The following is a 24,881-nucleotide window of genomic DNA, read 5'->3' as shown; positions in this document are numbered from 1 at the left end:
TACAAAGTGGCTCCCTCCTCATCACCAACACCATCCCCGTCCCCCCCTCAACACTAAGCACAGAAAAGCACCGTTTTATTTACCTTTCAAACAAGCCGCTGCATTATTCATGATGGGGGGATGCATGTCGCGTTATCGATTGTCCACGTGCGAAGGCGCGAGTTTCCCCAGCGAGCAGCAGAACACCCGAGTGAGAGCTAGGCATAAAGTTACCAAGTGGTGGGAATGAGTGTGAGGGGAACTTCAGAAAATGGTCAGAGATTAGATTGCTGTGCTGAGTGTTTCTAGCTACTGGAAAGCTCTGAATTGCAAACAGAAGTCGCTTGAATCTGTACTCCGCTACGTAGTTGTTTGAGTTGAGCAGGTTGTCTTTAGATCAGAATTATCAGGAAACCGCATTACCTGGATGACTGAAGGTCTTCCAGAACACAGAACCAACACCGAGGAAAGCATTTCTCACTGTTTTATTGACAATAAGAAGCCGGTTCTCAGGACACGGTTTCAAATGAACCTCTTCGGACAGTGAAGCGAGTCGGGAGATCGCAAACGGGTGCCGGCGTTTCCAAAGAAGTGAAGAAATCAATTGGAAGTACTCGGAAAATGGGATGTCAAAAAAGTCAAGCATTGAGGAGAATAAGTAAAAACACAAAGTAGAAGTGTTCGCAACGAAAACTTTTAACAGGATGGTTTCCGTGGCGCCAGAGGCGGGACACCTCGTGAACCTGACGCGGCCGTCGGTGATTCATTCCGGCACTTTTCACACAACAACAAAGTTTGTTTCAACTTTGCGGCCGCCCCTCAACCCATCGACTACATGCGGGACCAGAGATCGCACGGCAAATAACAGGAGAGCATACGGGAGGTGACGGGGAGCCGGCTGTTGTCTGACCCGCGATGACACCGGCTCCCGCCGCGCTTGGGTTGCTGGACCACTCGTGGCTCACCATTCCGTCGCAGGTCAGGGAGCGACAGACTCCCATCAGCTCTGGTCATGTGGTACAACAATAATTTATTCCGAGGAAGCATTTTGGATCCGGCCTCGTGGTCCTTATGTTTGCTCGAAAATGCAGGCACTTGGTGCAAAACTGAATCCATCTCTGGACGAAACAGCCGAGCGGATCGGTCAAAGTGGAAGCCTCTTGAGGACAAACTTTTTGCGCTAGTAGCTCCCTCGTCATCAGAATATCCTAATTTTTCAACCTGATGCACATCCTGTTTGATTTAGCTTTTGCTGGATTTTTCTCACTCAGGATGTAGGTATTGTGTAGCTCTTTGGCGTTCCTAGCATTGCACGGCCATGACGTCATTATCTGGTGGCAACCAGGAGATGGGGTTTGGCCAGGGATGGGGTAGAGGTAGTTTTTCAAGTCATGTGACGTCAAGTAGTTATCCGTCTGTGAGGGCCTTGATGGTAGAGACCAGGTTCTGAGCGACGCAGAGGCAAAATATTTCGAAAAGCGCAACAGCGAAAAAGCCCTCAGCTACAATAACTTGGTTCCGCCTTAGCCACTTCTCAAACTGCTCTACGCACCCTTTGCTGGAGATGTACTGCTCCTGGTCGCTCTGCGGTAAACGCCGAATACCATGACCGCAATTCTTGCTGAGGTACTTTTCTGCAGGGTCCTTGATGCAACAGGAGGGTGGGACCCCGCAACTCTCGTTGGTGATGATCGTCGCGTTACAATCATACACAGGGTTGACATCCCAGTCGGCGGGTCCATCTGCACCGCAACACAACCAGTATTTTTGGGTGATGTCGATGAGCTTCTTTATGTTGACATCGTTGTGGTAGGCCTTCACATTGTATTTAATGAAGAAGCTGAGCTGATCACCGATTAGGTCCTTGTAGAAGAAGGCGAGGGCCCCTGCAGCGACCTGCACAAGGATGATCAAACCTAGGGACAGGGAGAAGAAGTTCAGCAGGGAGGTGCTCTCGTACAGTGTTCCAACCCAGCCAGCGCAGCCCACGATGAACATGATGCATCCTATAACAATGAAGAACCACAAGGGGTCAAACGTCCCCAGGTTGGTGATGGCTGACAGATTGGCCAGCATGCCCTTCTCGATCCAGGCCCAAAGGGCTGTGGCCAGGAAGCACGCCCCGATTATCCAGAATATAATGTTGAAGATATACAAGGGGATTTTCTGTTGGCGGGTGACAAGGGTCTCCCGGAATGGAATTTTTTCATTCATTTCTCCTGGTGGATTTTCAGATGGTGTCAGTCCACGACTAGGCCCTACAGAACTCAGCATTTATGTTGTTGCGACACTCCGTCTCAGAGTACTGAATTGTCTTCGTCTTTAGCAGCGACCAGCGTTCACTGGCACACTCGGTCACAGCTCTCTGATGTCAAAGTCCCATCTCCTCTCAGAACCATTTAAATCCTTCTGATCGGACAAGTTGCTCCTCTTATGAAATCAGATAGTCGGCGTTAACACTGACATACCTCCCATTTGTGACATCACAGGTGGTCCGTGTCCCCTGTGTGACATGATGAGAAGTACTCTTTCAAAGCCCCCGATTCAAACTGGAGAACTTTTCACTAAGCCCCAAACTGTCCGATGGTTAAAACCTTGTGATTGGACCAGTCGTTCCTTTTATTGATATCAGATAGTTGTCTTTAACACGGACATACCTCCCCTCTGTGATATCACAGGTGTCCTGTGTCCCCTATGTGACATCTTGGGAAGCGCTCTTTTAAGGTCCTCCCTGCAGACTGGAGAACTTTTCTCTAAACCCCTAACTATCCAGGGATATGGCTCCCCGGATCAACTTTTATGGCATGACGGCTTCCTCTTTCTCAGTTGTAGAGGAACATGAGATCCAAACCCCATTTAGGATACGTAAAGCTAGTTTTGGAACACTACTCTATTTCTACTCTATGAAAATATTCAGTGAAAATATTTGCCAAAGTTGAAGAAGTGACTAGAACAAAGATTGATACAGGTTTCACAAATAAGATCCCTTCACAGTGGTTCTGGGCTCAGCCTAGGGTGCGTGCCAAGAAGACCCAAAACATGTGCGATCAGCTCACAGTCAGATTGAAATAAGTCAGTTGTGGAGGTCCAAGTAAAAGCCTCCCTCCGGATGCTCAGTTCTGGACATCCCAGGATATCCATAAAGGACTGCAACTTTTCCTGTCGTTCCTGTCAAAACTAAACCTGGAAAAGTGGTGAAAAATTAATGTGGAGGTGGCTCTTTAAAAAACAAAAAAAAGGCAACTGCTAAATAATTAAAGCTTGTCAAGTGGCTCAGATGATTTTTAAAAGCGCCACTGAAACAGCTCCATTGATCCTTCCCGGGAGCCCCAATGTTGCTTTGATGACGTTATCTGAAATAATTAGAAGTTGACCGCGTCGGTACCGCTCGGGCTCCCTGACTGACGCCAGCCAGCGACACGTTCTGCAGCTAAGCGGTGGCTTATCGCTGTTCTCGCCATGCTTTAAGAGCGTGCTAAATGAGGCCTTCAAAACAGCTTACTTTGTCAAAAACAAGGAACTGAAGAAGTAATTGAGTTTGCAGCAGGCACAGGGAAATCAATGACCAATCCCCACATAATAAGGAGAATTGAAGCTGCAGTCCACGTGCTATTATGTTCCCATGGACAACACACGCTGTCCCAGGAAGTAAATCAGCCACAGACCGTTATGTTGTTGATCGATGCCTTTAATCCTTCTCCTCACCAACTGTTGTTGTTGAGAATAAACTTCTATTTGAAGCTCTTAATCATAAATCAATCCCCAGTGCATTCGTCCGTCGTCAGAGTTGTTTTGTTTTTTCGCATTGTAAGAAGGGCTAGAACATGAGATTGCCGCGACCAGCCGAATTGGAGGTTTCGGCGTGTCGGTTGATTATTTCCCCTCCGGTGACGGAGCTCCAGTGGACTCCAATTGGATCTAAAGGTTGTTTATTATCTCAGTTGTCTTGAGCCTCTTTTTGCACTGAAGGAACTTTTTTGCAGTTACCAGAAACCTTTCAAGAAGTAGGCCATTTATTTGTGCACTGGGACAGCATAAGAACTAGGAACCATGAACCTCCACTCCTTGAATCATTTTATTTCTTACTACGGTTCCATAGGAAATCATGCAGGTGCTTGGTGGAACTCATAAGTCACTCCTATTACCATACAGTTCTTGCATACTGTGATTGCACACTTGCATACAGCTGATTCCTTGGGACAAAATGGACACAACTGGCTAAGAAATGTACCAAAGAAGAGGTCCAAGCTCTTCTCGCAGGCTACGTCAGAGGAGTTTCCAGGCCTCACTGCAGAAAGTCAACATTTCGGCCAAAATAGGTATGGAGTTGGCTAACAGAGGGGTTCTTCAACTGGCGAAGCAGTGCATACTTAAGCTGCATGTCATACCTCTCCCTAGCATGGACCCTAGCATGGACCCTAGCATGGACCCTAGCATGGACCCTAGCATGGACCCTAGCATGGACCCTAGCATGTACCCTAGCATGTACCCTAGCATGGACCCTAGCATGGACCCTAGCATGGACCCTAGCTGGTCCCTAGCTGGTCCCTAGCTGGTCCCTAGTGTGGTACTGTCTCTTGGACTGCAAAACCTAAAGGTTCCCCTGCTGGTGAATAGTCCCAAGAATAAAATTCAAGCCAGAAAGTTCTTAGAACTGAGTTCTTAGAACTTTTCTGCCCCAAAGCCTCTTTTGTACATAGTTGGCTGTCGTCGTTTGGGAGGAAGCTACAAGGCCGTTCTACTGCGGCGTGAGGGACGAGTACACAAAGATGGAGTTTTCATGACTGGTTGAATTGTCGGTGTCTTGCTGCATTTTTTTTTCTTTCGCCCACATGGGCATTTTAGGTACCGTTACACTGCTGAGACCACAGCCGCGAATATTAAGATTAATTTCAAGGGATAGATCAGGCTAATTTGCACAAAGTGGTCCAGCTTCGTGCTTTGTGCTGTCCACCGCACTTCATTTCATCTCGTTGAAAATATTTGCATGCTGTTCAATTTCAGCTTTGTGCACAGTCTTTGTCTTATGCACTCTTGATCATAAATATTGCAGACAAGTCAAGTCCAGCGTGGCTTCACCCCCTTTCCCCCTGTCATCGTCGAACCGCGGCAGCGTTATGGAGTCACAGAGCTGTGGTGCTTGTTAGCCCCGGGATCTTCATTTCCTTTATTAGCTGTGATTGGCGCCTACAGAGAATTATGCAGATGGAGTTTGCCAAGATGCACAGGTTTCTGCACATGCATGTTGATAAGCTAATAAAAGGGAATAAATGCATACATGCGCCACTTCATGTCTGCGGGTCATTTTCAAGGCAGCCTGTGGTTTCATTAACGCAGAGCGGAGTGTGTGCTGAATGTGGAAGTGGTGTAGCAACAAGAAAGGGCTCGTTTCCAGTGGGACCCAACTGATGCATGCTCCAATGAAGGAAGTGAGGGACAGGAGGAGGGGGGGGGGCGCATGTTGCCTCCACATGTATATCTGGCGGAGATTGCTTTTGGTTTTGAATCAGAATGCAAGATGAGGCTGAAGCAGCGCAACGTCTGTGTACATGTGGAACGAATCTGGGAGAAAATACCCCCGAGAGTCTTCGTCTTGGAGTGGTCTTTGGCCGCCCGGAGGGAGAACCTTTTGTCTTTTTTAAGTTATGCAGCCAGTTTGCTCGTGCCGCACGGCGCCGCGGGTTTCATCTGATCGCGCCGTGAAAGAAGACGGCGTAGAAAACAACAGAAAACAAAACAAAAAGAAAATAAGCCTTGCAACCAATGAGCGAATCACTCTTCTGATGGTCTTTCAATCTGCTCCCCAGAACCAAAAGCAGGAGTTGAAATTAGGAGGGGAACACTTTTCTGAAGTAGCAAGAGCAAATTAAGAGGATTCAAGACATAATATGCTTTTTGCAGAGGAATGCAAAGGGAGATGCAAATCTTGAGGTAAAGCCAGAAGGCCAAGAAATAATTGTGTATGACCTCTCAATAGTCACAACCCGAACCCAGTAAAACTCCCCTCTCATGAAATTAGGTTTTAACGAATGCCTTACGAGAAGACCAGGAGCGAACTTCCCACTTTGTCACCCTCAGGTAGGCTGTTTCGAGGGGGAGCCTCATTAAAGGACAAAGTTTTTAAAAGATCGTACAACTTAATGCCATCGGGTATTTGTACTGAAGTGTTAATCGGTGAAGCTTGGCAGACAAAGGAAAACCGAGCAAAAAGCTTTCCAAGGGGCCATTAAACATAAGGGTGCGGGCGATGGTTTGTTTTTAGTGACTCGATGCACAATGTGTTAACCGCATTATTCAGCAGTAAAAGGTGTGGAGTCACAGGAACCGAAAATGAGCGAGACAGCGAGCGGGACCTAAGGCGCCCGATCGTCTCGACGCCAATCTCAGCTTTATTGCCCTTTTTTTGGCTGAGTGGGAGACGTTTCGCAAATCTCGAAAGGGGGTTCGCAGACGAGGGTGTTTTTCTTGAAGTAACCTGGACGTCTCACTTTTCATCCAGCCACGTCAAAAGCATTTCTATGACACACAAAGTTATTGTACGTTCCCCTCGATCCATCGATCATTCTGCTGCGGGATATTCGTCACAGGTGTGTGGTGGAACTCCTGTCTTTTTGCTGGTACTCTCTTTGCCTTAGGTGGCTTCAGGTTGGCGTATTGAAAGACCAAATCCGTCCGATTGCGTTGGTGCAGACACTTTGCAAACAACCACTGAACAAGAACCACCTCATGAAGTTCACCCACATCAAACACTTCCAACACCTCCACAGCCTTATTGCCGCGTTGGAGTTGGATTATTGGTTTTTCATTTTTTTGTGATTCTCCTTCTCTGGCTGAAGACTTATAAATACTCCAGAGGCCCCTGAACCGCTGCAAACACCCTGCTCTGATATTTAAATAGCACGTAAAAGTGTAACATCTCATACTTCCCATGCCAGGCAGAATCGCACCCGTCCTTCTTCTCCTGTTTTACCTGTGAATTTCTCCTGACATGTTTGTTTACCCGCCGCTGATTGTTTAACATTTGCAAATGTCTTGGCGGTGGGATCAGTCGGCCCCGCAGATCATCTCGGTGACGATCTGCCGCGTCAAAACGGCTTTCAAACCGCGGCGGAAAATGTCACTGGAAGTGCGGAATCGACTGATGTCCCGAATTTATGCTGCTCGCTTAGACCTACTTTGACGTGGCTGATGAGGGCTTTTAACCGCCAGAAGTGTAAAATTAATCATCTGGCAGCGGGCTAAGACAACAAATACTCATTTTCCCCGTCAATTGTTTTGGTGAGAAACTGAAAGAGCGCGATAAGAGTGGAGAGAAGGCGGGGATGGGGGCCCGGGGCGAACTCACAGCGGCGCTGCAACTTGCGCCTCATTCAGAAGGTCACTTCATTTCACCACCAGGATCGTGTGCAGTGAGGGCTCCGTTTGAATCTAATATATACAAATTTATTCGGGCGGGGGGGACCGGGGGTTGTTGTTACCGCAGTTTCGAATCAAAGAGTGCTGAGTGGCAGCTGCAGGGAGGTTGCCTGACCCATCAAGGCCCAAGTGTTGTTAAATTCCTGGGGGTTTGACAGGTGATTTAATCGCCATTTAATCCCTTTCGAGAAGCTGAATAAGCTTTTTTTTTTTTTTTTTTCTGGACCCCGAGCTGGAGAAGGTCAGTTTACCGGTTTCAAACTCAACGGGGCCTCTTGCTTCAGTTTATCAGCCGGTCGTGAGTTACGGGGCCAGAATGCCTGAGAATAATCTCAAGGAGGAAGGAATCCTGGGATCGATGTCATTTTCACAATTTAACAACCGCCGCAGGCCATCGTTGTGCTCATGAACCCAGAATCTTAATAGCGCCCTCCGCACATGATGAACTTTTTTTCCAGTTCCTAAGACCTTTTCAGGAACTCTGCCGTTTCTAGGTGCATTGGGACAGCATAGGAACCAGGGATCATGGATCTCAGCTCTTCGAAGCATTTATCTTTTTACAACTTCACGGGAACTTGTATGACGTTGGCCATCGGTGGAACTCATAAGCCACAACCATTGGCCATCATCAGATAGTTTTTGAAAAGCTATTGTGGTCACTGGTCAGCTGTTTTCTTACAACTTCATAATTAAAAGGTATCCCCTCGGGGAGGGGAGTTCCTCCAACAAAATTCAACCTGGGCAGTTCGTGGAACTTTTCTGTCTGCATTGCATCTGGTTGCTTTTTCAAAGTTAAAAAGCTGAAAGAAGCTGCATCTTGGACACAAATTTAATGACCAACCCAAGGGCTGAGTTGTACCTAGCGTCCGTATCACGACGATCTTGTGACTGCTGCCTTCGCCCTCAGGCTGAGCAAAAAGGGAACATGGGCAGACTAAACTGAGAACATGCTTTCATGCCTCGTTTTTTGGGGGTGGGGGGGTTTGGAACATTTTGTTTTTTTATCACTTATGTTCGCACACCGATGCAGTAGAAGGTTGGTTTCGGTACAGAATGTTCACGTCATGGTTATCACATCTGCCTTACGGCAAGAAGGTCCTCGGTTCCTTCTAGACTTTTCTGTGGCCCTGTGCTCTACTGGCAAAGGCAGAATAGGCGATATCGATAACGAAGGAATGATTGACATGCATACAACTCCTGTGGTTGTGCAGTATATTATTTTCATGATACAACCTAGCTGCTAACGCTGCCCTTTTTGTCATGGGACATTACGACAGCGTGTCAGCTGATCACGGCAGCGACGTGAGGAGTAGCATCACAAGACGGTGTAGCTGACAGCGACGAGCTAATTAAGTGTCCTTCACCTGGTGGTGGTGGAGGGGGCTCTGACTAACCCTCGCTCCGTGACCACTCATCTGCACCGATGACCCGCTTGAAAGCAACGCCGCTCCTCGCCACCGTCACATATTTTCGCACTTAAAACACCTAATCTCTTCAGAGCGATCCGGAGAATGCTTTTATCTCAGGAGAAAATCCTCACGAGACGACTCGTCGGAAGCCCAACCTGGTTTTCAAAACAACAAGCACGTTACCCCATCCTTTTGGGGGGGGTAAAATCCCAGTGTTCCTGCTCGGTCACCAGCCGCAGTAATTACGCCAGCTGCCCGCATCACGGCTCCGCCGCTTTCCTCGGCCTGAGTCACTTGGCCATGGGCACGAGCCAAGCAGCTAGCGTGTGTTGCTAGGCTGTTGACGGGAACAAGAGAGGACGTGAGGACGTCGCGTGAGCCTCCTCTCCTTCTCTTTGTTTCCTCTCTGTCTTAGTGTGTGCGTGCATACGGTCTAAAGGTGGCGTGCCACTGGGAATGCACGCCGCATGTTGCCGGGCTGCACCGCTTGTCAGATTTTTACCCTTTCAGGAACTTGATGTGTGCACACATTCACCTTTGCGTCCGGCGGAGCCGATTCACTCCTCATTGTTCGGCCTTTGCCACGTGTCCGCACCAGCTCGCGGGGAAATCACCTCGGGATTCAGCCATTGCTGTATTAAAAAAACACTTGAGCAAAGCCCTTAAAGAAAGAAACACTCATCTGTGTTTTTGTTTGTGGGAACATTGCTTTAAAGATGATTCAACCCTTGTTGAGATCCGCTAACGTGCAGCTGGGTGTTCCTCTTCCCCCCAGAGGTGTCGGATGGGTCTGACACCTTCTCCACAACACGCACTCTGTTTTTTTTTCTTTCTTTTTTTTTCTGCCCCCCTCTCCCACACCGTGATGCTGTCACGTTGAAGTGAGTAAGAGAACCAACCCGAAGGACTGCCTCCAAGCTGGCAAATCGCGCAGTCTATCCACATCGCGGATGGATCATGTGGCATTAATATTTATCTGGCCAGGAAACGGGGGACCTTGACCTAACAGGAACCCGAGGGTTCGGCCATATTTAGCCCCTGAGCTCACCGGGAGGTTCCCACTTCGCTAAAGGTCACCCTCTTTGACCAAGTAAATGATCGTGTTTAAATAATTTCAGCGTTGCTTCGCTCTCCTTACATAATGTCTTGAACGCTCTTTCTCCATCCTTTATCCCGAATCAGCCCTCCGTGAGTGTGCAGTGACCACACGTGCCTCTGCCATTATCACGGCACCCTCTCAAGATTAGCTAACCGTTCCTGATAGCCTCACCTGGCCGTTTGCAGAATAATGGGGAGGAGCGGTCAACCCCTAAAGGTCACGTCCGAGCGGTAAATCGTATTGTCACCCGAAAACACAAGCGTCTGTGCCACATTTTTTAAACCTGCCCGCTCTGTAAGCGGCAACCCCTGGCCCCGGACATTCAAGCCCCGCAGCGCACTTTGCGTGTCGGGCAAGCTAAGAAAAGACCAGGCTGAAAGCGGGCGGGCCAGCCCCGAGGATTCCCATCTTCAGCACGGACCTTTTAGGGACCGCTGTCCACCGGGCGGGGAAGGTCAACCTCACCCTCCAACGCCGTCTCCCCTCACCACCAGCTCCTTCCCTGCCTCCTCTCTTGTTTTTCCGTCTCCCGAGGTTTTGACATTTTCTTTTCTTATTCGTCATGTCAAGGACAAGCATGTTTCCCGGCCCATTCTATTGTCGCGGCTCCAAATAAAGGAACTCGAGGACTAAGGCTTAATCCTCTCCTGTCTCCTATTCCACTCCGTAAGACGGTCCTTAAAGAGTTTCCGCAGGTGGAATTCAGGGTTGTTACAGATTGGTGATCAGTCCCTTTATCCCGCAGGCACTTTTTGCAGTTCCTGGAACCTTGTCAGGAGCAAGGCCGGTTCTTTGTGCACTGGGCCAGCGGAGGAACTAAGGCCTTAGTTCCTAGAACCATTTCAGCTTCTACTCCAAAGCAGGGTCTTTTTACCGCTCCATCAGAACTCTTGTAATGTTGGGGCATGGGCATTGGAGGAACTCATAAGCCACACCCATTTTCAGATACTTCTTGGGGACTGCCGAGCGATGTTTTCAAAAATGATGGCAGTCGCAGGTCAGCTGAAGAACCGGCAAGTTCTTCTGGCCCGCCATGCCACAGAGGGGTTTCCAGGGCTCGCACCGGAACATGGACAGTCTGGCCAAAAATAGTTTGGCGTTAGCTAATGGCTAACAGGGTTCTTCATACGGCGAAGCAGCGCAAGGGGAAGATAAAAACACTTTAACCCATTTGATAGTTTGTGATTATTATTTCCGGCATGCCGAACTTGAACATTGAGGCAGTTTCGCTCTCCACGATGTCCGTGTCGTCGTCTTTTCTTCTTCGAAGTGGTTTGTTTTTGACCGCAGTGCTTAAGCAGCATGCTGCAGATTCTTTCGTCACACCGGTTCCTGCCATGGTCCTTTTCTGCCTGAGGGAATGCAGCTCTAAAAGCTGGACTGGGCTGGACTTAGATCTGTGGACTAAGAACTTCTTCGAAGTTTCTGTCTAGAAGTGGCTCGTCCCTGGTTTGGTGCAATAAATGGGACGAAGATCACCAACGTTGTCTGCAAATGAAAATGATGTCCCTCAAGAACTTGAGGTTGTTGGGGGGCTCTTTGGGAAATTTCATTGCAGAAAAGGTCAAGAGCTAGAACTTCCAGTGGCAACACAAGTGAGATCTAATCCCTCAGACTAGACAGCGCACAGGACCATTGCTCATCTGCTGCCGAAGGCGGCAGTTCGGCTCCTTATTGTTCTGGCAAACTCTTTTCTGTTAAAGGCAAATAGAAAACAGCCATATCCATAAAAATGCCTATTAAAACTTTTTCTGTTTAAGCTCATCAACTCACAGAAACCCTCCCCGAAAGACGACACAAAAAAGTTATTCTTCAAAAAGGACATCTGGGATGACACTCTGGGAAGTGCTGGTGTCATTTAAATGTATATTGTTGTTTCAGATTCCCCTCAAAAAACCTTTAGAGGGACTCGAGGGCTCTTATGTAGCGACAGGTCAGTGTCATGTCAGGCCAGAAAAGGACAATAGTCCCTTTCTGATCCCATTTTTACTTTATTCTTACGCTTGTTTGGCGCGTAGAAAAAGTTAAGTGTCCGATGGGAGCCGTCTTTGCAGGCAGAGCTGGTATTTATCGTCAGGCATTTTCATTGTAGTATTCCTGGAGGAGCTTACCCCGTAATGCATTTGTTGTTCAAAGGAAGCTCTCCCACTTTTATCATTTAGGTCGTTCGACAAACTCGCGGAGGGGAGTTAAAAGAAAAACGAGACTTCCCAGCGACGACCGCTCTTGTCGGCCGACTCTTTAGACGCTTATTTGCCGCCTGCCGTTTGCGCGTGAACAGACAGCGAGCTCCAGTCTTGATGCTCGAATTAACTAGTATCAGCTGGTGTGAGGCAAAAGTAAAGATTCCACTGTTTGTTTTGAACCAATTTAGTTTTATTGCTAATTGACTCAACAGGAAACTTGGCTTATCGCTGAAAAAAAATTGTTTGAAATGAATAAGAACTTTTCTAGAAAGGGCCATTACACAGAACATTGCACTGAAAAGCACCTGCATATTCGCCAAACAACTGACGGAAATCCACCAGGTGATTCTCTTCGATTAAGACATAAAACGTGTGGATCCCAAAAGGCAAGCCATTTTTTTGGCCAGAGGTGGAAATAAAGTCATAGTTTGCTTTAAACAACAAAATAACCTTATCTTATCACCCTCTGGTCCAGATCTTGCTCTGGTGGGTCAGTCTGACTCTCCAGCTCTCCATCTTTGAAGGATGAATCCTGGTTATTTCTCCGGCTCCGCCCTCTTGCCCAGACAATCCGGTCCGGGCTCCTTTTTGATTTTGTCAAGGTCAATGGAGGACACCTGCCGTGGCTTTTTGGTCCTCCCTGGAGGCGAAAATTTTGATCTTCAACCTCAGCCCTCCTTGAGGTGTTTGGGAGTCAGCCAGGAAAAAAATAGAGACAATTCAAAGAAGTCCATTCTTTCAGAATCTATCTTACCTTGCCCTGAACTTTGATTTGAATTCCCTCTGTTTCCAGAAAAAAACGATCGTTTTTGATGCTTTGAGATTTATTTACCTCCTATTAAATCCCCCTCCAATCCCTTGGGGAACCCTTTCTGGAAGTGTATTTCTACATTTCAACAGGAAAAAAAAGGTATCTTCCTTCTGCATCCATCTTTGACCTTAGAAGGTGACTTCATGGAGGTTGTGGGAAAAAAAAACATAACAGATTACTGTCCTGACCTGTACGGACTTAAGGACATGAGCGGTCAGATGTCGAAGCAGATTCTTAGAGAAAATGGTGGCCAATTAAGGGATCTGAGAAAGGAGTCGTGAAACCTCTGGGTCATCCGAAGCTCTCAGACGAACCCATGTACATCGGTGTAATCCAGCCCGCCGAAGATAAAAGCTCATACGGGCCTTTGTCAGGTCATGTTTTGACATCAAGTTCCTGACCCTCGTCTAAGAGGGTGAGTACTTTGATTTTAATGACCTCGTGATCTTTGATTTTGACCAGACGTGAGGTTGCAGAGGTTCTCCTTGGGAGTGACAAGGATGGGTAAGCTCAGGAATGAGTCCATCAGAGGGACAGCGGAATGTTAGATGTTCCGGAGATTAAGTCAGACTGAGAAGGTTTGTGATGGGTAAGGTGTGACTAGGATGCTGCCAGGCAGGCGATGTATTAATGGAAGGAAAGAGGACATGAAGTTACTTGGTGAGAGAGAAGATGATGCTGAGGAGCGGGTGAGATGGAGGCAGGTGATTGGCTGTGGCAGCCCAAAGGAGACTGGAAAGTCGTAACCCCGGGCAAACAATCACCTTCAAGTGTACAAAGAAGTTAATCAGTTGACTGTCAGGGTCCCGGAAGTCATTTCATTGCGCCTCATCCATATTTTCACCTTTCACCGGCAGCCTCGCTGATCGATCAGCGCTTCGTGAACCGTATAATTCGTGCTGTTGGAATTCTCAGCAGCCACCCCGAGAGAAACCGACATTGGTTTAAGTTGATTTTGATGCCGAGATGATTTGCGAGAACAAAACAAATATAACAGGCTCCGCGTTATTTCGGCTGCACCTTGGGGAAGAGGTGGGGTTTAACATGAATGGAGAACCATGTCTACCACCAGATAAGAGTGTGGGCCCTTCTTGATTTGAGATGTTTTCACTGCCCTCTGTTGCCTTCAGACCGATATCTTCTTCTTCTTCCCCCTCATCCCAAAGACGTCCATCCTCATCTCGGTTGGCAAGGCTCAAACCTCCTTTGCTCCTCTTCTCAGTTCAGTCAAGGTAGTCAATTAAAATCTTTGTGTTGGTTATCTTCACCCCTGTATCAGGACGTGATGAGAAATGATTTGCGATTAGGCCGCCGCTGCCCGCTCATTACCAGATTGTCCTCATAACTTGCTATGCGTTTTCCCTTCTTTTTCCCAGAACTATGATTACTCACTCTGGCAGCGTGTTTTCTATTTTGCCCTGGGCCCATGTCAATTATTTTAAAATCATAGTTTCAGGAGAGATTTGTATGGATTTATTCATGAAACCAGACTAAACAGGGGGCAAACATCTTTTATCATACATTACCTCACAGACATACAATTCAGGGCAATCATTTCCCACAATTGTTGGCTTTGGAACATGAGGTAAACAGTCCACTGCATTATTTTGGCAAGCACACGTGTTTGCACATCATGGCACTCTCATTACCCCCCTCAGGGTTTTTTTTTTTTTTTTTTTTTTTTTTTTTTTTTTTGTCCAGAAAAAAAATAGAATAAATCTGGCCAGCCATACAAAGCTAAATCTCTGTTTTCTAAAATCAACAGGAGGGCCATATTTTCATATTCCGAGCGTCTTCTCTGTCTTAACAATGCTGTAAAGAGAAATGTTCACTCTTCCTTTTTTTTTTTTTTCAAGAAAAAAAAGATCATACTGCTTGTTTAATTTGAGCTCTTTTGTCCGGTCTGGCACTGATTTGAGCACAGCAGTAAATCCATGCGTTTGATTGCCTTTATCTGAGCTTTGCGCACTGCTCCAGAGAGGTAGTCAACATGGTAGAAGGGTATCCCCTGATGTTATTCATTTATTCATTCATTAATTCATTCATTCATTCATTTTTGAATACTAGTCGGCACATGCTTGTTGCGATTTATCCAAGACTAGCAGGATTTGGCTGGTGGCCTGTGTACATCAGACTGCAGGCTTTTTTTGTTTCAGGGAACTGAACGTTGTCCTTGATATTCTGCGACAACTGTCATGACGATAGGAACAGAATCACAACGCAGTTGTCTTGATGACATGAATCACAGTCTCTGAGGTTCCTTACAGAGCGCAACATTGTCTCCCGGAGCAAGCAATTGGAGACTTCGTCAAGGAAACATTGTGTTTTTCCAGGCAGAAACCTTCGACAGATCCCAGCACCATGTGGGTGGCCTTCTGCCTCGACCAGCTGGGATAGATAAAGAAAGACCTATAGAGAAAGACAAAGTGAAAGAGAGTAATGTCGGGCTTACACCGTACGATTTTGCAGAAAAACTGGAGGTCGAAAGGAAATCTTGAGTCTTAGGTGGGTCACAGCGTGCTCTCATCATCTGGGTCATTAAGTGTAAGACTGTAGTCTTGCATTTGTACCGCAAACACAGCTCAGTCTTTGCCTGTTCTTGGGGCTCATGACAATATCAATGATATTTGTGTTATATCACTGTAAAGACTGAATAAACAACCAATGAGCTCCAACAAATCTGAACACTAGACACCAGGTGTTGTAGTCTTCCTCGAGTCTTTGCAAATATTTGCAAAGCCTTTAGATGCAAGATCTAGTCTTTAGTCTCAGACTACGTTGAGACGAGGCTGAAACTTCAAAGTCCAAAAAGTAGCTTTTGATGTGAGCTGGTGTGAGATGATAGTTTTACACGAGTGTTTTCAAACTCTTTTCAAAGTTTTAAGGTGTAAGCCTAGCATAAGAGTGTGATGCAGACAGGGGAGGGTATGAGGGATATGAGGAAAGGGCACTAATGAGCTCACTACCTATACCAGTAGCGTTGGCAATTACATGGTAACAGCTGAAATGATACAATAATAGCTTTATTATTCATAAAAGAAATAACTAAGGTTGGATGCCCGGGGAGTGTGGAAAAGAGGTTCAAGCAGAAAACGGATTCAAGCAGGTTTGAATGGGTGGAGGAAAGTGTCAGGGGTACGATGCGATAGAAGACTATCAGCCAGAATGAAAGGAAAGGTGTACAAGACAGTGGTGAGACCAGAGATGCTGTATGGACTAGAAACTGTAACAATGACAAAAAGACAGCAGGCAGAACTTGAGGTTGCAGAGATGAGGATATTGAGGGAGTGACCAGGATGGATAGGATCAGGAATGAGTCTATCAGAGGAACAGCACATGTTAGATGTTTTGGAGAGAAGGTCAGAGAAGCCAGACTGAGATGGTTGGGTCATGTACAGATAGAGAATATATTGGTAGTCATTCGTCAGTGACGAATGCTGGAATTGGAGCTGCCTGGCAGGAGGTTTAGAGAAAGACCAAAGAGATTTATGGATGTAGTGAGAGAGGATATGAAGGTAGTTGGTGTGAGAGAGAAGGATACAGAGATTAGGGTTACATGGAGAAGGTTGATACACTGTGACGACCCCTGAAGGGAAAAGCCAGACAAGAAGCCAGAGAAGAAAAAGGATGCCAGATCACTGCAGTGGATCAAGCTACAACCCCTTGGGAACCACCAGAGACTCTGGTGAAGATAGGAGGTCACTCTCCTGCATTGATGAAGGGACATGAGTGCAGATTGGAAAGGAAGAGTGCTCAAAGAGTTCCAGGTGCATTCCCAGAATGGCGTCCCAGTTCCAAATAGCGGTCATCCATATTTCTGATGCAGTTGATCAAGCAAGATGGGTGTGAAGGAGGCTGCAGCAACAGGTCGGAAGGAGAGTCATCCTGGATGATTGGACTTTTGCGTTGAAGTTTGCAGACACAGAGTGACAGATCTGTATAATCCTTTGAGTCAACAGAGCAGGAAAAGGCAGAAAACACTAAGCCAAGACAAATATAGGGATAGTGGAGAGAAAGTAGAACTACACATTAGATCAACAGGAGGCCAACACTCTCTCCGGGTCCTTGCTGGAATCTCTGACAGAACTGTACTGCAGGTTTTCCACCAGGATGGATCCGGTGGACACCAATTGCTCGGCTTCACGTTCCAAAACAAAACTTGTGTATTTGGGAGCGGACATGAACTGCCAGTCGAACATCGCTACCGGGCTCAGGTGAAATTTGAATAAATAATTGCGGGTCCAAATTGAATGGGCCCCTCCAGGAGCTGGTAACTCCTGATTAAATTAATCCTCGCCCAGCCCCATAGGAAAGGGCTGCGATGGAGGCCCTTGTTATCTGCCATTTTTTTGTCATTTTAAACAACCATGAGCAACCATAAATTGAATTGTCGACATTGATGGGGCGCAGATTCCGTCTCCATGCGGGGGAGAGGTTATAATTGCACTTGGAATGTGTCCTAAGGGCCGCAGCAGCCGGATTAATTATCCAAGAAAAACTTGGGGCGCTGGTTGGGAGAGTGGAAGCTGGAAAGGCCAGGCAAGGACTTTCAAAGCCCTGTAAAAAGACAAAAAGACAGTAGTGTGTAATCGCACCACAAGGACATGTTTGTACTTTTGCTCTCAGCCCCTGATGCCCCAGCCACCAATGCCTGCGTTCTGGTGATTTTTTTTTTTTTTTTTTAATTCTGTATGAGTCATGGCGACGCAAACACAACCTTTTGTAGAACAACACTATTTTTCCTAAGATTTAAAAACTACTATCCAGTGCTGACGTATTATAAATAAGCACATACCAAGACTATGATTGATCAGAAATGCAAGAACCAAATATTAATTTGAAGAAGCGCTGGAAATAAATGTGCTGTGTTTAGCCTTAACCCTGATCCTTAAAATTTAAATCATACCTTAACTTTATGTATTATATCCCCTTTATTAGATTCTCCTTCTTGTTAAGTGTTCAGAAACTTCAAGACACCTTTTAGATATATGGCAGTTGAGCTGCCATTCCAGGCGCTGACCAGGCTATCAGGAGCAAACTGGGGTTCTTGGTCTTGCCCAAGGGCACCTCGATATGCTGACTGGAGGAGTCGCGGATCGAACCACTAACTTTCTGAGGGACGCCCACTCTAATAACCGAGCCACCGGAGCATCGCCTCTTACAATCTATACGGCTTTTGCGCCAACGGTGCATTAGAATTCCCATCATTTGCATGGGTCAACACTAGCTCTAGGGTCACCGGGCTTCCATTGATCAGCCCGCAAATTTAAATTCCTCTCAGGAGCACAGGTTCCCCCTGCCTTTTTAGCCGAGCGACTTCTCGGGGTAATTGACGTTAAGGGTTTGTGTCAAAGTGAATTCATTTGTCCGCAACTGTGAGCAGAGCAGGAGGGGGAATTTCAGTTTAGGCAGGCAGCGCGCCGGTGCCAGGCTAATTAGCATTAGCCGGGGGTGCTGTTGGTCCGGGTGATCCATTCCACTGGCTGTAATGAGATTGTCAGAAAATTGAAAATCAGCATATTGAGGAGTTTTATCACTTATTTTCCTCCGCTGTCATTGTTCACACGTTTGTCACTGATGGGATGGAGGCGCCAAATAAAACGTCCCATGTTTGGAATATCTTGACAGTTAGTAAATTACAGCACTTTAAAAAGCAGTTCTGTGTCCATCATGTTGATGTTGTACCACTAATGTTAAATGATGTAGCCAGACTATTTCAGGGGGTATGTTAGTGTTACGCTACAGTGCCAATTCTTTTGGGAACACAGCGATATTTCCAGAAGCGGTGGGCCATCGCAAGCTTGTTATACAAACCCAGAAAATAAAACTTGAGGCCAGGAGACAAATGGCCGATTAGCGACGTACACTGTCGTTAATCCGATCTGTCACTTCTCATCCTTGGAAGATTTTTCTTTAGGATTGAGGGTTTCTTCTGGAAAGGCACTACTTCAGCCCGGCGGTGTTTCTGAGGTTTCGAGGCGCTAGCTTCACTGAGGTTTTCACAACACCAGGATTTCGGAAATGTTACAAGCACCATTAGTCTGTCAGGTTACATGGATGTGTCATGTGACTTTCACTTCCTGTAACCACTAACTTGTTCTCTTCCAGACTTTTTGCCTGTCCCAGCATCCTCCCGCAGTTTCAATTGCAAAGCGGAGGACACACTCCTTTTAGCTTTTCATCCCTTTGGTCGGCAAAGTTGACTGAGGGTTGCCGTTGAGTGCCGGCTCCTCGCTGAGTAAAGCCACTCTCCACTAATTAGCTTTAGCATATGTAGACTGAGGCTGTTCATTGGCCGCTGGCCTTGTTGAACGCAGCCAGGAAGTCAATGGAGAGTCGGCTTCGAGGTGGACACCGCCCACCAGGGTGGTCTCCTCCTGCCTTTGCTGGCGGCAAGGTGGCGAAAGAGAAGTGGTGGGAGGGAGGGGATGAGGGGCCTCTCGCATGTTGTTGTTGACTGAGGACACACACACACAAAAATTGACTGCAGGTTGCCGCTCTGTAGATCCTGTGGTAATAAATTCCACCTGGTCGAGATGCTGCCTCTGCCAGTGGATTTAGAAGTTGTCCGTTGGGTGCAGTTACTGCCCGCAGGCGGTTCTGACCCCCCATCGCTCCCCCCCCTTTGGAGCCCATCCTGTATTTTCTCCTTACTCGGCTGCTTATTTAAAGGCCGCCGGCCTTTGCCAGCTCCTCTGTTGACGCCGGGGGGTGTTAAGATAAAAGCGCGAGGCCTTCAGTCGTCCGATAGCGACTTGACCTCCACGTGGGGATTTTGCACCAACATCCCTTCACCTGAACCGGCAAACCCTCCCCCAAACAGATCAGAACGGTGATATCTTCATGGAATTAGCACCTTTTGCTAAATTTAAAAGCCTCAAAGCCCGTCAATAAGTCATCACAGGTTGTTTTTTTTTCCTCCACCGTTGAAGACCTTGATGCATCGCGACGGCCGACGACCGGGGAAGGGGATCAAATGGATCCCGGCAAGATCAAGTGTTGTCAGACATGGTTGATTTGTCAGGAAAGTCTTTCTCTGTATGATTTATGGAGAGATCCCGCTGCGGCCCGGGAGTTAAGAGCGGGTCGGCTCAGGCCGTCTGTTGTCTCATTACCAATTCTATCCCTTTTCCTCTCCTCATTCAACCAATACAATGAATCGTAAGTTTTATTTTCTTTTTTTTTAAGCTCCGTGTCACACAGAGAGTGCAACTCAGATAAGGGCTGTTCAATTAAATTCCATTTATGTAACGCAACTTCATAGGATTTATCTCACCTTCCATACAGAGCCGGCCGATCGAGACTTTTTTTTTATTCACTAACAACTTTTCACAGGAAGTTAAAGTACTTTTTGAAATATATGTAGCTGTACATCCGTTTTTTTAAGGTGATCTGAGGGTCCTTTCACACAAAAGGGGTCCAGAGTTCTTCAGGTGGAGACCATCAAAATGATTAGAAATAAAAAGTGCAGTGTCCCCAGTGGAAATTTGGAGCAGTTTTATCTTAGCTACTGTTGAGTAAATTGATTAAATGAGGAAATTTCTCAGAAATTTTGATACATTCCTTTTTTGTGACATCCCATTTATTGGAGTTTCTGAGATCAGTTGTGTGAACATCCCAGCGTATCAGCAAAAAAAAACAATATTTTAATACCACTAAATGACATTGTGAATGGTGTCTGTTTCTTGACTTAAATGGCCAGCAACAAGGCAGTTTTCCGAACTCTTCCGTTCCTCTTTGACTCTCTGGATTCCTTTCATTTCCGCCCTCCACGCCTCTCGTTCCGCCTGGTGGAACCCAAAGTTTAGGTTGTGAGTGTTGGTTTTAGTTCAACTCCTTTTTTTGGCCCGACATCACTCGGGAAATTTCGACATCGTCTGCATACACAGCAAACGAACCCCACATTCTATGCATGTAGTTGTTCGACTAGAGTTGTGGTGACCGGGTCCTGGCCTCGACTCACTTACAACCCGCCCGGCAGACTTGCGTCCGATTGACCCGTATGCTCCGCTGTGCTGTTCCACCCATGCTAGTTTAAGGCTGGGAAAAGATTGTGTCGGGGTCAGGAGGTGTGGCGCAGCGCATCTTGCAGCCGATACGATCAACCCTTCAGACGCCGCCCCGCCCCCCAACATCTTTGTCAATCCGTGAAGGGAGCCTCGCTTCGCATTGCTCGGAGGCCCAGTGGGCCTATGGGAAGAAAGTGGAGTATTTTCTCTTTGTTTCTGCTGGATCAAAGGTTGCACGGCCAAATTAGTGTGCTGGCAGTATTCCCCCCCCCCCACAACCACCGCCCCCGCCCTCCTTCAGCCGTTTGAAGCCGCCCGATGATCAACGCGCTGCCTCGCTCTCTCAGGGGACCGACAGTGAGCTTTTTAGCTTTACACGCTTGTGGGTTTTATTTGCCATGAAAGCTCGGCTCCTTCTTTAGGTATACCCTGACTTCTCCTTCCACCGCCTCTTCCCCCTTCCCTCCCTTTACCCACCGGCACCGCCTCGCTCACCCCCACCTCTCACGGACGGCGGCGCCCGTCTTGTTTAACGGCGGAAAGCTTTAAACGCAGTCTGAAGAGGACCCCTTCAACGCCGACGGCTCTTTGTTGCAAGTGACAGGTTTACTCCCTCAGCACGTGTCGCTGTGAGGTGCTCCCCCCTTGCTTGTCACATGAAAGTTCGACCTTGGCGCTACGCCGCCGCCGCCGCTACTCCCCTCCACCCCTCCGACACCCCCGCCCCGCAGATTAATTTGACAGACTTTGTGAGTGTGCGGCGGGCGGCAATTGATTATGGTTGAAAAGAGTCTTTTATCAGCCGCTGGTCCTCGGTGTCTGAAGCACGCAGAAGAATGAGAACACCCAGCTTGTCTTCGCCCTGGAGACACTAACCGACACAGACTTGGCCAGCTGAGGATGGTGTGTGTGTATGTGTGTGTGTGTGTCAGTTAATCTCAACACTTCCTTGTGCCAGGCATCTGGAATTTAAACGCACTCGCGCCGTTAGCTTTAGTCCGATCCTTGCTGACTTTCCATGTGAATGCCGCGGTACCCCCGGGGGTGTCATGGGTATCTTTGCAACACCTGGAGCTCCACCTGTAACCCTGTTTCTCCATCCGTCTCCACCAGGCGCCCTGGCCATCCTGGTCCCGGAGCTGGACCTGGTGATCTCGCTGGTGGGCTCGGTGAGCAGCAGCTTCCTGGCGCTGATCTTCCCGCCCGTCCTGCAGCTGCTGGCGTTCCACACCGAAGGCCTGTCGCCGCTGGTCGTCGCCAAGAACACCGTCATCAGCGTGGTGGGGCTGGTCGGCTTCCTGACCGGGACTTACATCTCCGTGGTGGAGATTGTCGCCCGCAGTGCCGCCAAACACCAGGAGACCTTCTCCTCCTACCTGGTGCAGTGAAGATGCCGAGGGTGGGCGGGACAACCGGACCAAGCCAACCAATCGACTCGGAAGGGGATTTTAATTCTTCTTTTTTTTTTTTTTTTTTTTTTAAATGTTTTATCTGGCCGCCGTTTTTAAGACGAGGTAACAGCGTTGACAGCTGCGTCACGCAGATTTCCCGGCTCTTGGTCCCCAAGAGGGAGCCCGTCTCCGCTGACATCTCGGAAACAGGGGCAGCCCGTCGCTTTTTAAGAGAACAGACGCCATTCCCCCCCCCCCCCCCCCCCCGACCCTTTTTATTTATTTTTTTTAACCTTTTTCTCCCCCCACAGCCTGAACAAAATGCCACCTTTGGTGTTTCAGTCAGAGACTCAAACTACCTCACACTTGGGTCTTTCCCCGCCTCCCGCCCCTCGCCAACCCCCAACCAAACAAACAACACAAAAAGGAATCCCCTATTTTATTTTACCTTATTTTGCACTTTGATTTATGCCTTACTCGGCCAGACGGCGCAGTATTTCCCACCCGCATCGGCCATTTGCAAACCGTTTTCGTCCACTGTAATTCATTAATTTATTCATTCATCATGGCCATGTTTTTTTTTTGTAAATAATTATATCTGAACTGATAAAAAAAAAAAAAATTAAAACGAAGGGTTGGGCACTGACGTGAACTGGAAGTGACCAGTTCAAGTATTTGATTCGCCCAAGAAGCTTTGCACCGCCGAAACGTTTTTTTTTTTTTTTTTTTAATTGCGTTTTTATTTTATATTTTTAAAACAAACTAAAGTAGCAGTTCATAAAGTAACTGTTCGAGGTGACCATGAAATGAGATGCAAAGTTTGACAGAAAACCGGTGGAGACTGGTAAAAAAAAAAGTCAGCAAGCTACCTGGATCGGTAGGGGTTGCTGAAAGTTATTGATGGATGATCAATTAACCGTAAAAACTATTGGGGTAAAGGACTCAAACACTTATGGCGTGCTTTCCCCTCCCCGGCTCGCCCCGTCTGAGAAACAAATCAGTTTTAAGGGCAAATAAGGACGATGTTAGAAGTGAAGAAGTCAGAATGTTAACTTTGCATTGAGCGATCGTTCTGAAAGTCCGAAGCCGAGCCACTGTCAGTCAGATCGCATGCGCGCACACACACACACACACACACACACACACAAACAGTTTAAGAAAACTAGCACCAAGTAAAACTAATCTGATTTTTAAAAGTTATGTCCAATAAAGTGAAATGAAAACAGAATCTACATCTATCACTAGAGCCGACGTTTTTAGCAAATTAAATATTTTTTCGGTTAATTTTCCATTACCTTTTTTTTTTGTTATATAATCACCCTGTAAATGAATCCCATTTCAGGGCGAAAAGAAAATCACTTGGGTTTTATTCAGAGGACAATGTTATTTTTCCTTTTCATTTCAAAGAGTTCATGTGGGTTTTGCAAATTAAAGTTTTGTTTATTTATTTATTTTTCTTTAATTATTTTAAATCACCCAGCAAATGAAACACATTTCAAATGAATGAAACAGAGAGGCGTTTTATTATTTTTATTTTTATTTCACCGTTGGAAAAAGGGATCACTGTTATTTGCACATTTTTTTACTTTTGATTTTTGTTTTTTTAACAGACAAGCTGGCGAACGGACAAAGTGACGTCCGACCCTCTTTACTCACACACACCCCTTTGTTTTCCCCATCCGTGTTAAGAAAAGTCGATTTTATTTTCTAATGTTTTTACATTGGAATGTGTTTACTAAATTAATGCTAAGTTGGTGTTGTTTTGTCGTCGGATTTTTTTTTTTTTTTTTTTTTTTTTGTATTATTGGGATTCGGGGCAAGTATTCGTCAGCAGTAGGCTCCTCAAGAAAAAAATATCCAGAGGGAGTTTTAAAGAAACAAACAATCAAAACACTTTTCCTATCCGTTCGGTGTTCGAGATGTGTTTCTGTCTGTGAGCTTTTATTTTGAAAAAAAAAAAAACCCGAGTGGTTTTTTTGGTACCCGACAGGATCAGAGACGCGTCTTCTCTGTCACCACCGGGGGGTGACGTGCAAGTCCACCACCTTTCACTAACCTCTCCATTTAATCAATAAATTATTTGTTGGAGGAACTCACCGTCTGTAGCTCATCAGGAAAATAAAAGATGGTGGTAGAAAATATGCTCTGGGTGTTTTTTCTGCTGAACTCAGGTTAGTCTTCTCATCTGCGAGTCTCATTTTTGCTTTGCTGTGAGTGGAATCGGCAACAGAGAGCTGGCTGGGGTTCTAGCGTCCGGAGCATCGTGTCCGGAAGGAACCGGAGAGGCCGATGGAGCCTCGTTCTCTCGTTTCCATGCCGACATCCAGATGAAACCTCAGTGGGGCCATGAAGAACTAAGATGATGGTGAGACCCACACACACTCAATTGATTGACAGGTCATTCCCTTTATAAATATTCATTTGATTATTTATCAAGATTATTTTGCTGCCAGTCAGGGGGTCTAGAGGACGACCAAAGAGAAGATTTAGCGAGAGAGGATATGAAGTCAGTTGGTGTGGGAGAGGAGAATACAGAGAATAGGGTCAGATGGAGAGGGTTGATTCGCCAAGTAACTATTGG

General features: G+C 46.8%; 1 protein-coding gene and 1 pseudogene across 3 annotated transcripts in view; one reads left to right on the top strand and one right to left on the bottom strand.

The window, feature by feature from the left end:
- Nucleotides 1-24,439, top strand: part of slc36a1 (solute carrier family 36 member 1) — a 46,483-nt gene extending 22,044 nt beyond the window's left edge. For all 3 annotated transcript variants that reach the window (XM_086139296.1, XM_086139298.1, XM_086139297.1), the window contains one exon: nt 22,023-24,439. In XM_086139296.1, coding sequence (XP_085995422.1) covers nt 22,023-22,297 — 275 coding nt within the window. In that variant the 3' untranslated portion in view covers nt 22,298-24,439. The remainder of the gene's footprint in view (nt 1-22,022) is intronic.
- On the bottom strand, nt 1,387-17,099 carry LOC147215615 (tetraspanin-17 pseudogene; annotated as a pseudogene).
- Nucleotides 24,440-24,881: the final 442 nt, after the last annotated feature.

This window comes from Fistularia commersonii, chromosome 31 (genome assembly GCF_037954325.1).
Source record: "Fistularia commersonii isolate RoL2024-O1a breed Wild chromosome 31, RoL_Fcom_v1.0, whole genome shotgun sequence".
Classification (NCBI taxonomy): domain Eukaryota; kingdom Metazoa; phylum Chordata; class Actinopteri; order Syngnathiformes; family Fistulariidae; genus Fistularia; species Fistularia commersonii.
This window is presented reverse-complemented; position numbering and strand designations above follow the sequence as displayed.